This window comes from Sorex araneus, chromosome 11 (genome assembly GCF_027595985.1).
Source record: "Sorex araneus isolate mSorAra2 chromosome 11, mSorAra2.pri, whole genome shotgun sequence".
NCBI lineage: Eukaryota > Metazoa > Chordata > Mammalia > Eulipotyphla > Soricidae > Sorex > Sorex araneus.
Genome location: NC_073312.1, coordinates 3,014,762 through 3,029,473, shown reverse-complemented (window position 1 = coordinate 3,029,473; position 14,712 = coordinate 3,014,762). Strand labels below are relative to the sequence as shown.

Here is a 14,712-nt window from a genome sequence, read left to right as displayed (position 1 = left end):
GTAATGGGATTCAGAGACGACCGCTGGACTAGAGCTATCACCGACTGGATTCCACGGGATGCCAAAAGACCACGTGGCCGCCCACCAACGAAATGGTCAGACTTCTTCATCAAAACCCTGAATGAACGGTTTGAGGCTCTTCCTGTTCTTGGAGCGAGCAGATACCATTGGGCTACACTAGCGTGTGACAGGGACAGATGGAGACATTACTGGCGCCCGCTCAAGCAAATCAAAGATCAGTGGGTTGACAAGTGATACAAGTGATTAATTAAACCAGAGAATTTTCTACCCTGATTTGAACCTGAGACAGGTGTGGCTCCTGGTTCCAGGCCACCCCCTTCGGAGGGGCCCTAAGGTTTCTTTCTAGATTTGCCCTGAGCAGCTGTGCACTGCGCTTGTCCATCCATGAAGCTCACGTTGCTTTTGGAAGTTTTCTGTGTGTGTGTCTTTAAAGTCGCAATTCCGGGAGTCCGAGTGTTTTTTGAACTTTTGAAACTGTTGCCGAGTTGCTAAGTTTGACCCAGTCCCTGCCTGGAGCCCGGTCCTGGCCCAGCTCAGCTCAGCCCCCTGGAACTAGGAACCGCCGCTTAAAGGGCATCTTTCCAGACTGAAGAGGCATCTGGCCTTTTCGGATTCCATCCGTACTCGAGCCCGGGAGGAAGGGCCTTACGAGCCGGTGCCGGGGGCGTCCGGCGAGGGAGCTGTGCCCAGGGAGAAGGACGAACGCGCCCGGCCCTCCAGGAAGACCGGGTCCTTGGGAAGGTGCCACCTGTGCCCTGTGCATCCGACTCGGGGTGCTGGCGGGGCCCGGGGTGAGTCCTTCTCTCTGCCTCGTGGGCTGGATCTGGCAGCCTCGCGAGCCTCGCCTGCTGTTCCCCTCTGCACCCGCCACGCCCCCGACTCTGGACAGACGCCCCGTCTCATGCCAGCCCGCCTGTGGGTGAAGGGTTCCGCTGCCTTCGCACTGCTCCTGCAACCCGTCTGCCTCCCCAGGGCCGCCGAGCTGTGGGTCAGCAGGAACCGTCCCGCCAGCAGCCGGATGCCCCGTGCTCCGCCCCGCCAGCGTGGACGTCGGTCAGTCCAGAACTTGGCGTCTTGCGCCCCCACGCTCCTGGGTGGCGGCCGCAGGGCTCATGCACGCCCACAGTGCTCGGTCCACCCTGCTGGGCCCGGGCAGCTGTGCCACCCCCACACCTTCCCGTCCCTCCTCTTCGCCACCGAGTGCCTCCAGCACCCCAGAGGCTGCTCCTGGCCGTCCTGATTCTTCTGGCGCTTTCTGAGAACCTTTGACCGTCCAGACGTGCCCTCGTCCCCCCGGGGCTGTCCTGTTCTCAGGCCCAGTGGGCACCTCCCCGCCCGGCCCTGAGCATCCTGTTAGCGCTGGAACAGGGGCTTGGGGCAAACGGGGTCACTTCACACACCGACACTAGGGCACGTCACACCGCAGGGGGGCGCCAGGCCCCCCCCCCCCATGGCCCTCCCCTGGCCCCAGGCCGAGCTGCCCACGTCCCAGTGTCACCCCGGCCGCCAAGCGAATCACACGCATCACTGGACTCCCCTTCCCGGGGACACAAAACGCACAACGTCGAATTCTCTCCCGGCACCGTTTTTAAAGAGTTCCATTTGTTATGTCTCCGGAAAATGCAGGACGAACAGCAGCGCGTCGCAGCAAATGACCACCCGGGCTCGTTACCATTAATAAAAGCGGGACGGGAAGGCTGCGCCGAGGGAGGATTCTCAATCACGGCGCTATTTTCTGTCAGCGTGTGAGGGTCAGCGAAACGGCGCACACTTCCTGCAATCCTCATTTAGTTGTGACAATATTAGGGCATGAGTGATCTTTGTGTCGGCGTGACCCCTGCCTCCCGCCGCCCGCCAGCCTCACCCAGGGCCGCGCCCGTGGCTCAGGGGCGTCTCCGGGGACCGCCGGCCGGGGACGCTCGCCCTCGGCCCCCTGCCCTGCACTCACTGGGATTCTGTCTTGACGTGTTTGCTTTTCTTTCCAGTCGCAAAAGTCCTTCCTGAATCGACTGTCTTGGGCGCTTCCCGAGGAAATAGGGCACCGGAATCGGTGGCTGTTTCGCCGGAAGCCGCGCCGGACCCTCTTCCTCAAGGGCCTGCGGCAGGCGGCAGCCCGGGGCCACCGTCTCCTCACAGCGCCAGCAACATGCTCCGGGGGCATGTTCCGGAGTCGTGAGCCCCAGACACAGCCCACGAGGCACTGCCCGGTGGGGCAGCGGGGTGGTGGGCAGCTGGCCGGGCTGTCCTCAAGGTCAGCGTGTGGCCGGGTGCTGGCTGGAATCTCCGGAACGTGAGCACCAGAGTCTAGTTAATGTGAGTCAGGCTCACGGGGCAGTAGAGCGAGAGGAACGCAGGACCTGTGGGAATTGGAGCATATCTGTGGGGAGGGGGCTCCGGCCATGGGGGAGGGGGACTTGCTCCTGCCCCCGTGCCAGCCCGCAAGCCGGGCTCTGCCTCCTATCTGCTCAGGGGCGGGTGCCAGGAGCCTCAGCCTGGTGGCCCCTCCGCCCTCTGCAGGGCAGCCCCCTCCCCTGGTCCCGCTGCCCCCACAGGAGCAGACGCAGGAGACAGCCCCCGATCTCGGATGCCAGGAGACCCCCTCCCCGGGGCCCCTTCCCCTGGCTTGGGAGAGCCCTTCCTGGAAAACGCCACAGCTCATGCCGATCAGCTGGCACCTTCGTCCACTGCCCAGTGGAGCTGGACAAAGAGAGTAAGACAGACAGACGCGTACGGAGACAGCCCAGCCCAGGGACTGCCACAGCATTAGGTCGCCTGCGCAGCCTTCGGTGGTCCCCGGCCCACCCCCACGGGGCTCCCATGGGTGGCCGCTCTCGACAGAGACAGGGCCCATCAGCGTTCAGGTGCGCGGGGACCAGAGGCCGGGCGCCTCCCAGGGCCCCGCGGGCTGCCTTCAGACACGACGTCCCGCCAGCTCCCTACGCTGTTTCGGCCCACGCTGCCCCTCCCGCGGGAAGACCCTCCGCTCTGCCCTGGCCTGGCACCCGTGCAGCCTCGGGTGTTTCTCGTCTGTTCTTCCCCGCGTGCGCCTTTGCGTTCTGAGAGCCAAACTCTTTTACGGGTGTATCCCAGCCTTAGGGATTTACGTCAGGGGCGAGAATTCCAGCAACACAGAAACACATGCACGCACAAGAGCACATGCGTGCACACAACACACACACACACACACACACACACACACACACACACGGTCCAGCCAGCAGAAATGGCCCGTTAGCCCCACCTCCAGCCCACGGGGTGACCCTGAGAGCCGGGTGCCAGCTGCCCTCCCAGGACCCTCCGCCCCGGCCCCTCTCCCAGGTTCTCGCCTGAGCGGGTCCCTGCACGCCTCCCCTCTGCGTCTGCGGCCTCCCAGCTGCCTGTTCCCGAGGGCTGCTGTGGGGGGCCCGGGACGCGCTGTCCTAGGGTTTGCGGTTGGGCCCGGGGGCGCCGGGTACCAGGGCAGTAACGGGAGAGAGAAGAAAACAGCCGGCCCCGCCCCCGCCTCCAGAGCCCCTCTGGGCGGCACGGGCTGCCGGCGGGGCCTCACCGTGACGGCAGGGAACAGCCGCCCGCTCCGTCCACCAGCGTCCTGCCGCCGTGGTCTGGACGGGGCTGTCGGACCCGACCAGGGCGACAGCCTGCGGCCCACTCGCAGAGGAGGCCGGCACGTCCTGTGGGAGCAGTCCCCCCTGGGCCGGCCTGGCTCTGACCGGGACGGGGTGCCCAGGTGTGGCGCGATTCCCCCGCCCAGAGGAGAGGTCAGTGACATGAGCGTCAGCTGGCGCCTCCTCTGCGCTCACCACTGAGCCACCCTTCTTAGCAAACATCAGGTTCACCCGTCAGGGTGGGATGAGCACAGGCTGGCGGAGCTCGGGCGGGTGGGGACAATTTGACGCTTCCGTCACAGAGACCCCGAGCTCGGCGCCGAGGGCTGCGGGCCCCAGCATCAGGCCCGTGGAGGGTGCGGCTGGCACTCTGCCTTGGCCGGGCCAGGTTCTGGAGGGTGCGTGGAGGGGAAGCAGGCGCACGGTCGCCCCCCTGCACGAGGCTTGTTTATTCCGAGAACCCGCACTGTCCGCTTCGTCTTGGCCGTCCCCACCCTTGCCGTGCAGGGCCGCCGTCGAGTGCAGGCTCGCGCCCGCTCTGTGGCTCCAGGTCTCCAGGGAAACGTCTCTGCTAGGATTCTTCTCTGTGAAGAGCAGGGTAATAGCAGAGTCAGTATCAAAGGCTGGCGTTTCCAGGGGATGACAGTAAACATCATTATTCAGAGGCTACAGATAAAAATAATAGGGAGAATGATGACGACGTCCTTTCTTCTTCAATAGAGCCGTCTCCCTCCGCCTGTCTCTCGGGCCCCCCCAATTTCCGAGGCCGGGCCAAATCAAAAGGCAGGTCTTCCCTGGGGGAGGAACCGGTCAGGAAGATCAAGGGGGACGGGCGGCCGCCCTGAGACATGCCGGCGTTGGGTGCTGGGTCCTTGATGCCGGCAGGAACCGACACCTGCCCGGGCCAGCTGTGGGCTCAGGTGGGCTCAGGCCAGGCCACTCTGCGGGGGCTGGGGTCTCCCACCCGCTGCCACGGGCTCGCGGTCACGGCCCTCTGCGTGTCCCCCACTTGGCTTGGGGACCTGATGGGAGGGAGCTGTGCCTCAGGGCAGCCACTGGTGTCCGCCCGGTGCTGGCCAGCTTGTTTCACCCCAGATGGACCCAGCAGAGTTTCTCCTTTGTCCCATGAAGGTACTGCAGGTACCGTAGTGCTGGTGTCTACGCCCTTGGTATAACCAGAGTTGGTGCCCCCCCGTGGCCCATGTGTAGGGTAGACCCCCTCCCCTCCCCCCCAGGCCCTTCACCCCAGTTCTGTCGGCACCCAACGGGCGGTCTTCTCTGGGGTTCACTTGATGGGCACAGCGGTCAGCTGGCTTTGTCCTTGTCCCCACTGTCGTGGCTTCCTATCGCCCCCTCTGGCCCCACCCACGTTGCAAGAGGCAGGATTTCGTGTTTTCTTGCTGTCCAGCCTGTTCCCTTGTGTCTGGAGACCACAGTGGCCTGTGGGTGGACACGGGTCGTGGTCAGGTCTTGGCTGTGGGCCTTGGCCCTGCCGGGCGCATATGTGTGTGTCCGGCCCTTCAAGGTCATCCTTGGGGTTCTGGGGACTGTCTGGCCACGTCTGGCTTGTTCATTCCCCACAGCGGGCAGTGCCACCCGCCCAGGAGTGCTGGCACGGTACGGGGGCAGGACATCCGTGGGTCCAGCTCGGACACTTTCTGTTGGCTTAGAGAATTCTGTTTGCCAGAGAGATGGCACCTCGGGGAGGGTTTAGGGTTTGCCTTGCGGGCGCCTGGGTTGACCCCCGCATCCCTGAGGGCCCCGAGCACCCTGAGAACAGAGCCCGCCCTGAGCACCTCTGGGTGTGGCTCAACACCCAAGATTTAAGGGGCACTGAGTGGCGCTTTTTGTCTGGAAAGGAGATGAGCCAGGTAGGGAGGGGGGGGGGGGTCCTGCCCTGAAGCCCCTCCCAGCCGGAGGCCAGTGCAGTGCCCAAGACGGAAGAAAATTCTGTCCGGCAGCTGGACCTACAGGATCCTTGTCCTCGTGGGCCCCTCAGGCCTGCTGAGTCCTGGATTTCACTCTTCTCTTCCTTCACTGTCCTTCTTTGGGGGGGGGCTCCTAAACCAAGGTCAGGAGCCTGGGGGACCCCCACGGCTGCTCAGCCAGCCCGGCCTCAGGTTCAGTGTGACGGACTCAGGAGGTGGAGCAGGATGCCAGGTCGCCCGCTGTGCTGACCCCAGGCCCACCCCAGTGCCCGGACCCCCCGAGCACACCCGGCAGTGCGGGTTCCTCCAGGACGGCCCCTGGCCACCCTCAGGAGACCATGTGATGTTGGGGCAGAGCCAGCCCAGCTCGGACACAGGTTTCAACCCTCTCGCCCGGCCCCTCACTCTTGTTTCCTTCGCTCCGTCCTCCTGGCCGCCTTCCACTCGGGGTGCCCGGCTCACCCCCACGGGAGCTGACCCTCCGGCCCCCTTCCTGCCTGGCGCCAGGCATGAGGCGGCCCCCGCCCCCCTCATGTGGAGGCGCTTGTCTCCTGCGCACTGCCCAGACCCCGGGACCCAGGGTCAGGCGGAGACCCCCTCACAGCCAGAACTCAGCGTTCCGAGCAGCGGGGCTGGGGGCCCTGCCTCTGGCTCTCGGCTCTTCCCTGTGAGTCTGAGTCGCTCAGGAGCTTTGTCCAGGCTCTGGCCTCCTCGTACAGCCGGGGACGGCCCCTCTCCGCCAGCGGGACGCATTTGGCTGGGGTTCGGCGGGGGGATGGCGGCGGGGCATTGAGGGGCCAGGGGTGTTTCCCAGGGGCAGGGTGAGACCCGTGCCTCTGCCCCGGCCCACTTCCTTCCTGGAGACCACGGCAGCAAGGTTCTCTCCGCGCGGCCTCTCCGTTCTTCTCTCTCAGAAAGTGCTTCTTTGTCTGATTAAGAACCGTGATTTACCAACGTGTCCGTAATAGTCTCTCTGGCGATTTCCATATCCCAGTCCCGCCCCCAGAGGGACCTCCCTGCACCAGCGCCCCCAGGCTCCAACTCTCCCCACCCCGCACACGGCCCCCTGAGCGGGTCGTACAAAGTAACGCACATGCCTAACGCCACGTGTCTCAGCGCCGTGACTCGCGCCCCTGTCTGGGGGTCCGCAGGGCTGCTGGGTGCCGTCGAGCCATCTGTGCTGTATCCACTCAGAGCTCCGGCAACTCTGCCTGCTGTCTCCTTGCGGTGCTCCCGGCAGCCCGGGCTGGGGAGTCAGGAGCTGCCGTGTGGCCGCGTGTGTGGCTGCATGCTCCGGGCGCCGGGACCTGGGACCATGCGGCGCTTGGCGTCTCTCCAACATCCGATGTGGAGCTGGGCCCTGTGTTTGCCGGGGTGCCAGGTGCGGGCGGGGCCGGGCTCGCCACCTCCCAGGAAGGCTGCAGGGGTTCCGGCTGGGTCGGGAGCACTAACGGCAGTGAGAGCAGCCTAGAGCACGTGTGTTCGGGAGGCGCCGTGAATCCAGAGGGAAAGGTGAGGTTGCCCCTGGGGCAGGGGTCCTCCGAGGTCGGGGGGCACCGAGGCCAGGGGTCCCGGGCTGCTCGTGACCTCAGGCCGCCCGGCTGCTGACTGGCGCTTCCTCTGCTTGATTGCAGTTTGAGAATGAGATCATCACCAAGCTGGACCACGAGGTGGAAGGGGGCCGAGGGGACGAGCAGTACAAGGTGCTGTTTGACAAGATGTAAGTGTGACCGGGGGTGTCAGGGTGGAGACAGAGGCTGGAGTCAGGCGGCAGTGAGCCCCGCAGCCCAGAAATCATTAAAACGTGTTAATAATGGGGACTGTTTCACACGGCCCTGGGCCGGGCCTCGGGGCCCGCGGGTGCGTGACACGGGGTGCGTGCTCCCACGCAGCCTCCTGGAGCACTGCCGGAAGCACAAGTACCTCGCCAAGACCGGGGAGACCTTCGTGAGGCTGGTGGTGCGGCTCATGGAGCGGCTGCTGGACTACAGGACCATCATGCACGACGAGAACAAGGAGAACCGCATGAGCTGCACCGTCAACGTGCTGGTGAGTGAGGAGCACTGGGGCGTGGCGGGGAGCACCGGGAGTGACAGGGAGCACTGGGGAGTGACAGGGAGTGACGGGGAGCACTAGGGAGTGATGGGGAACACCGGGGAGTGACGGGGAGCACCAGGGAGTGATGGGGAACACCGGGGAGTGACGGGGAGCACTGGGACATGTTGGGAGCACTGATGAGTGTTGGTGAGTGCTGGTGAGTGCTGGTAAGCCCTGATGCACTGAGTGCTGTGCTCGCTGGCTAGTGCTGGTGAGCTCTGGTGAGTGCTCCCGCACCCCGGTGAGCTCTGGTGCCTGCTGGCACGTGCCCCTGGGTGCTTGGCTTCAGCCAAACCCAGTGTTCCGGTGCAGACTCCTGAGCACTGCAGGCCCAGCCGGCCACCCCACGGGTGAGTTCTGCTTCTCACCGTCCTTGCACCGGCCAGGGCTTCTGGGGCTGTGCCCGCCTGCCGCAGGGGCAGTTAGCTGACCCTTGGCTCAGCTGCTCCAAACGGCCCCCCAGCTCCTCAGCCCCTGGGGACGGGGCCCTTCTCTGCCCCAGGCCGCTGGTGCTCCATGCGCCCCGATGAGTGGCGGCAGGACTGTGCCCTGCTCTGGGCGGGTGGGCACCCCAAAGCCCAGTGCAGTGCTCTTCCCGGACCCCGCGGACATGGCCCTGTCTGACAGAAGGGTCCTCACAGACGCGTTCAGTCCGGCAGGCCACGGGCACAGGGTGACCTAAACCCCAGGACAAGAACCTCCCAGAGACAGAGCCAGCGACTCCCTAGACACAGAGACGACGCTGGGAGGGCAGAGGTCGGGACTGGCGTGCTGCGGCCGAGGACGGGCGGAGCCCCCAGAGGCCGGACGAGGCACAGGGCACAGTGACCCAGCACGACCCCGTGTGCCCCCAAACCACAACTCAGAGGGAGGGAAAGGAGAAACCAGAGCCCTTGTCAGAGTCCGGGCCCCGGGAGGCCGGGGTCTGACAGCCCCGCCTGGGGGCCAGGCCGGCTGGACGCATAGAGGGAAGCGAGCAGTCCCGTCCCCGGGCCCCTTCCACCTGTCCCCCGGGTCTCCGCTGCCTCCCAGAGACGCATGTGTCCACTCTCCGGAAGCACCACGCAGGGGCACAGGCCAGAGACGGGCTGCAGAAGCGCCTGGCAGTCCTAACGGCGAAAGTCCAAGGAGGGACAGTTTGCTGACGTCCCACGGCCCGGCCGAGTCCCTCTGAGCCCGGCTGGCGTTTGTTTCTGCTTGATGGACTTTAGCAGAGCGTCCCGGGCCGCGTGAGCCGACTTCCTTGCCAGTCTGCAAACTCACACCTGAACCATAGATCATTCAGACACGAAGAAGAGACTCGAGCCGCCCGTCCGTCTGTCCTGCCTCGGTCCCCTGGGTGCACCCATGCGGGGACCCGCCCACCTGTCCCTGCCCGCCCCTCGGAGATCGGGACGATCCCTCCCGTGCATAATGAGATGCTCTTTAATTTCTGGCCGGTGGCATCGTGGGGCCCATGAATCATCGGCGTGCCTGTCTCCCCGCCCGGAAACCGGGGTCATGCAGCCGCCGGGCCCTCGCTCCCGCCCCTTCACCAGGCTAATTAGGACGCGGCGAGAACTCTCGCCAGGGCAGCGGAGTCTGGGGTGTGGAGTGTCATGTCGATGTGTTTCTGAAGCCTCCCTTCCACGAGGCCCGTGCTGAGGGCGGGCTGGGGCTGGGGTGCTGCCTGCGTCAGCAAGGACGCAGACGGGGCGGGAGGGGCCGGACGCTGCCCGCAGAGCCTTTGACGTCAGAGATGCAAAGGTTTTATATAGCAGTCAGGATGGGAGGCGAGAAGGGACCCGAGAAGGCCCGGCGGGGGCTGGAGAGAAGGAATTCAAGCCCTGGTGGCAAGGCCTCCCCGCTGAGAGACTATTAAGGAGAACATCAGAGGCTGGGGAGGGACGGCAGTCCCAGCTCCCGAGGGCTCAGCCCGGGCGGGCGGGGCTGTCCCCGCCTCTGTCCTCCTCCCCACTGTCCCCGCCGGTGCTGTGCGCTCGGTTCCTCTGTGGGTTTCTCAGCCTGGGGCAGGGGCCACTGTCCCCGCCCAGGACCACGTGTCTGTGGGTTTGGTTTGCGGTAGGACAGTCTGAGGGGCTGCGTGTACTGTCACCCCTCCCGTCCCCAGGAAGTCCTCTGCTCGTTCGTCAGTCCCCGACACCCCCTCCTGTCGCCCACCCTGACTGCCAGCAGTGCAGTTCACCGTCTTGCTGCCCCTTAAAAGTTTCTTTGATTGACGAGTCGTCCCCAGAGGACTGAAGGTCTCTGGCCGTTGCTTGTCACTCCGCAAGGCTCTTCGGTGTCTTAACCTAAGTGTACTGTAGGGGCCACACCCGCGGGTGCTTGGGGTTGCTCCTGCTGGTGCAGGGCGACTGCGGGGTGCCAGGGGTCGTTCTCCCTGTGGAGCCGCTGCCCGGCTCTGCACAGGCAGCTGCTGTGCGCCAGCTCGGGTCATTTCCCTCCGGCCGTGTTTGGGAGCGGCCTGTGGCTCCCCACAGTGCTCGGGCAGCTCGGGGGGCACGGCCAGTGGGCCTCAGCCTCCGGGCCCGACGGCTCAGTGCTGGGGCAGCGCCCCCCCCACACACGAGGTACTGGGCGCCTCCAGGCCGCTCCAGGTGGTGCTGGGAGCCTTGGCGCCCCTGCCCTCCCAGAGTCCCAGCCCCGGGCCAGCTCCGTCCAGTACCGTCCAGTACGTGATCCGGCCTTGGCGCGGCCGTCCAGCGTGTCTCAGCCACGTTCATACCCTGTTCCCCGGCTCGAGGTCTCTGGGTTCGGCTTCCCGTCCGTGGAGGCTGTCGCGGTCAGCGGTGGCGGCGCGCTCGCCCTTGGGTGGTGCCCGCGTTAGCTGGGCCGGCAGCTCTCCAACCACAAGCCGACCTTCGGCGGCGGCCCGGGGGCCCTCCCAGACTAACAGTGAAGAGCAGCGTGAGGAGGTTGTGCGTGTGGGTTTGCGGTTCTGATCCGAAGAACGGGTTCCTCGGCTGGGTTTCCCGCAGGTGGAATCACTGTGAATCTTTAACGTGCGTGTCATCTCTTTGGCAAGGCAAGTCTTTTGACCCAGTGTTGTGGCTTGATTTTACAGAATTTCTACAAAGAAATTGAGAGAGAAGAAATGTACATAAGGTATGTGGGCCCGGTGCCTGCCTGCTTGCTACATGTGTGTGAGTGTGTGCATTTGTGTATATCCGTGTGTGTTCTGTGTGTGTGTGTGTGCATTCTCACACATTTGTGCTGTGTGTCTGGGCACACGTTTCTGTGTGTGCATGTATTTGTGTGCGTCACGTGTGTTGGTGTGCATAAACATGTTTGTGCTGTGTGTAGTTGTGTTTGTGCTATGAGTGTGTCTCTGCATACATGTGTTTGTGCGTGCTGTGTCTGTGTGCATGTGTGTTCGTGTGTGCTATGAGTTTGTGCATGCAAGTGTTTGTGTGTGTGCCATGTGCACATATCTGTGTGTTCCATGAGTGTGTCTGTGTGCTGCGAGTGTGCCTCCGTGTGTACGTGTTTGTTGTGTGGCATAAGTGTGTTTTTGTGTGCACTCATGTGTCTGTGAGAGCTGAGTGTGCTTTCGTGGGCCCGTGTGTGTGTGCATGCTATGCCGTGGGCCACGTCCAGGCAGGAAGGGCCGCGGGGTCAGCTGCCCCTGCCCAGGGACAGAGAGGCGCAGCTCCCAGGGATTCTGGGCCGCTGGGAGAATCCTGATTTGGGGATCAAACACGGCTGTCCTGTCCGGGGGCTTCTCCTGGGCGGAGTCCCGCGGCCTGTCCGAAGCAGACAGCACCGAGAGTGTTTATGTCTCACAGCTGGCCCGTGGTCGAGCGAGAAACCGGACTGCACGCTCCCTGGGGTGGGCAGTCAGAACTTCCCTGTGTTCTCGCCTTTCACTGCCCGTGTCCGCCTGTTTGCCCCTCCCCCCCGGTCCAGCCTCCTCCTGAGTGTGGCCTGTGCGTAGGGCACCAGTGGGGAATACTCTGCAGAATCGCCCTTTGAAGAGAGCGAGGCGGTGACCGACCCAGCACTGGTGTTGAATGAATGTTTATCACGTCACACCTGATTTGGGTTGGCTTTGGAACCACACCCGGCGGTGCTCTAAAGCTACTCCTGGCTCAGTGCTCGGGGCCCACAGGCTCCTGAGTCTCTTACATACAACATGCAGTCAGCCCATTGAGCTGTCCCACTGACCCTTGATTTTCTTTTCTTATTTCTAATTTTTTTCCAACTTTCTTCTTTAAAAAGGTACCATATGGGGGCTGGAGCGATAGCACAGCAGGTTGGGCATTTACCTTACACGCAACCGACCTGGGTTCGATTCCCAGCATCCCATCTGGTCCCCCGAGCACCGCCAGGATTAAGTCCCGAGTGCAGAGCCAGGAGTAACTGCTGTGCGTCACCGGGTGTGACCCAGAAAGCTAAATAAATAAATATTAAAAGATACCATGTGAATTTAATAAATTTTGGGGGAAACAATCAGCTTTTTTTTAAAAAAAAAAATCTAAAATCCAGCTGCTTTATGTCCGAAGGAAACTGTAGCAGACGGATCTGTGTGACCGTCAGCTCTGTGACCAAGAGCCTTTTATTCGTCTGGATTTGTGGCGCGTGGGTTTCTCCTGTGTGTTTGGGTTCAGGAGCGGTGGGGACAGTGATAGGGAGCGTCGCCCCATCTCGCCTCCCGTGGGTGAGGGAAGCCCCGAGAGCGGCCCAGGAATACGGCTCTAACTCCTGCCCGTCAGGCAGTCGTAACCCCCGGGACAGCCTGGTTTTCCTTGGCAAAGAGGCTGGGGGGGCTTCAGGCAAGAGTGTGACAGGGGCTTGCTTTGCCATGTGGCTTCCGTGCCGGATGCTTCTGGCGTTATGACTGGTGAGGCCGACCCGCGCCCTCCAGCGTGGACTAACACGCCGCTGCCCCGTCCCCTGGCCAGGTACCTGTACAAGCTGTGTGACCTGCACAAGGAGTGCGACAACTACACAGAGGCCGCCTACACCCTGCTGCTGCACGCCAAGCTCCTGAAGGTGCCCGGCCGCCCCGCGCTCTGGGCCTGCTCAGGGGCTCTCCTCACCCGGGGTCTCTCCTCACCCGGGGTCTCTCCTCACCCGGGGTCTCTCCTCACCCGGGGTCTCTCCTCACTTGGAGTCTGACTCCCTCAGGTTCTCTTCTCACTCGGGGTCTCTTCTCACTTGGGGTCTCTCCTCACCCGGGGTCTCTCCTCACCCGGGGTCTCTCCTCACCCGGGGTCTCTCCTCACCCGGGGTCTCTCCTCACTCAGGGTCTCTCCTCACCTGGGGTCTCTCCTCACTCGGGGTCTGACTCCCTCAGGTTCTCGCCTCACTCGGGGTCTCTCCTCACTCGGGGTCTCTCCTCACTGGGAGTCTGACTCCCTCAGGATCTCTCCTCACTCGGGGTCTCTCCATACTCGGGGTCTGACTCCCACGAGTTCTCTCCTCACTCAGGTCCTCTCCTCACTCGGGGTCTCTCCTCACTCGGGGTCTCTCCTTACTCAGGTCTCTTCTTGGGTCTCTTCTCACTCAGGGTCTCTCCTCACTGGGAGTCTGACTCCCTCAGGTTCTCTCCTCACCCGGGGTCTCTCCTCACTCAGGGTCTGACTCCCTCAGGTTCTCTCCTCACTCAGGGTCTCTTCACTCAGGGTCTCTCCTCACCCGGGGTCACTCCTCAGCCTGCATCTCTCCTCAGATCTCTTCTCACTCGATTTCCCCCTCACCGTCCCCCCCAGGGAGGGGAGTGACTGTCCTTCATGTGTCACCCCACTCCCCGCCCTCCATACTCCCCTCGCCCCTGGCCAGGCACTGCAGGGTGTTCCCTGCAGGGCCTGTGAGCAAGATGCCACGTGGGCGTGTCCCCGAAGATGGCCACCCTGTGTGCGCGTCCCTCCTGCCCCCTCAGCCCTCACGGCCCCGTGCCCGAGAGTGTGGCCCTGCCGCTCACGGCCCGCCATGCCTGTCCCCTCAGTGGTCGGAGGACGTGTGCGCGGCCCACCTCACGCAGCGCGACGGCTACCAGGCCACCACGCAGGGCCAGCTGAAGGAGCAGCTGTACCAGGAGATCATCCACTACTTCGACAAGGGCAAGGTGAGCGACCGCCGGCCCCGCCACCCCGAGCTCCGCGGGGCTCCTGCTCGTCCTCGGCGGCCCTGTGGGTGGGAGTCGCCCCGAGTCCGCCTCCGTGCTACCCCAGAGTCCCTGTGGCAGAGGCCGCGCCGATGGGGGCTTCCCCCACACCGGGAGATTCCCCTGCACCTGCATCCGTGTCGGCCAAGCAAAGCCTGCCCCACCCCGCCTGCCCACGGCACATTCTAGATTCTCTTCTAGATCTAGAACTCTACGTTCTAGGTTCTCTTCTAGATCTAGAACTCTACGTTCTAGATTCTCTTCTAGATCTAGAACTCTGCGTTCTAGATTCCCTTCTAAGTCTAGATTCACGTTCTGGTGTTATGTCCCGGGAAGGGAGTCCCCCTGACACGTTAACCAGGCCGGACGCAAGGCTGCAAATGCAAGGCCCCTTTTATGGCAGCTCAAGCTAGGGTCCGAGTCTCATCCAGCGCAGGGGAGTCCTGACAAGGACCCCTGACTCTGAATTCTGAGCAGTTTGGGTAGGGTTTGGCTACACAGCAGCGTTTTCCTAGGCCCCGGCAGCGTGTTTCCAGATCTGGCCCCTGTCCGTCCTGTGACTTCAGAGACCAGCACTCTGTTTCCAGTTCTTGGTCCCTGTCCTGTCCCACAACTCGTCTCACTGTCCCTCTCTGCTGGCTGGGCGCCGCTGCCCAGGGCCCCATCTGAGAGGCGGTTCCCTCGGGGCCGTCTCTGTTTTCAGAGAGGTCGGGAGCCGAGACTCAGGCCTGCGGAGTTTCCGCCTCACGGTGGAGCCTGGCATGGCTCCACTTCGCGTGGCTCCACTTCGTCCTCGAACCCGCGGCCTCACCCCACCCGCTTCTGCTGGAGGAAGCCAGCGTGGTCACGCCCGCCTTGCGCTCTGTGGCCGTGGGGAGATTGGATCCCGGGGCCCCGGGGTCCCCCTCCCGCCCAGGCCCCTCTCCTCCCACACCCCGCCCAGAAAGCGCGCGTC

General features: G+C 63.7%; 1 protein-coding gene across 3 annotated transcripts in view; it reads left to right on the top strand.

The window, feature by feature from the left end:
• The window catches only part of DOCK1 (dedicator of cytokinesis 1), a 270,057-nt gene that overhangs the window by 234,971 nt on the left and 20,374 nt on the right, over window positions 1–14,712 (top strand). For all 3 annotated transcript variants that reach the window (XM_055119527.1, XM_055119526.1, XM_055119525.1), the window contains exons 34-38: window positions 7,189–7,274; window positions 7,447–7,603; window positions 10,716–10,756; window positions 12,553–12,643; window positions 13,599–13,718. In XM_055119527.1, the coding sequence (XP_054975502.1) occupies window positions 7,189–7,274; window positions 7,447–7,603; window positions 10,716–10,756; window positions 12,553–12,643; window positions 13,599–13,718 (495 nt within the window). The remainder of the gene's footprint in view (window positions 1–7,188; window positions 7,275–7,446; window positions 7,604–10,715; window positions 10,757–12,552; window positions 12,644–13,598; window positions 13,719–14,712) is intronic.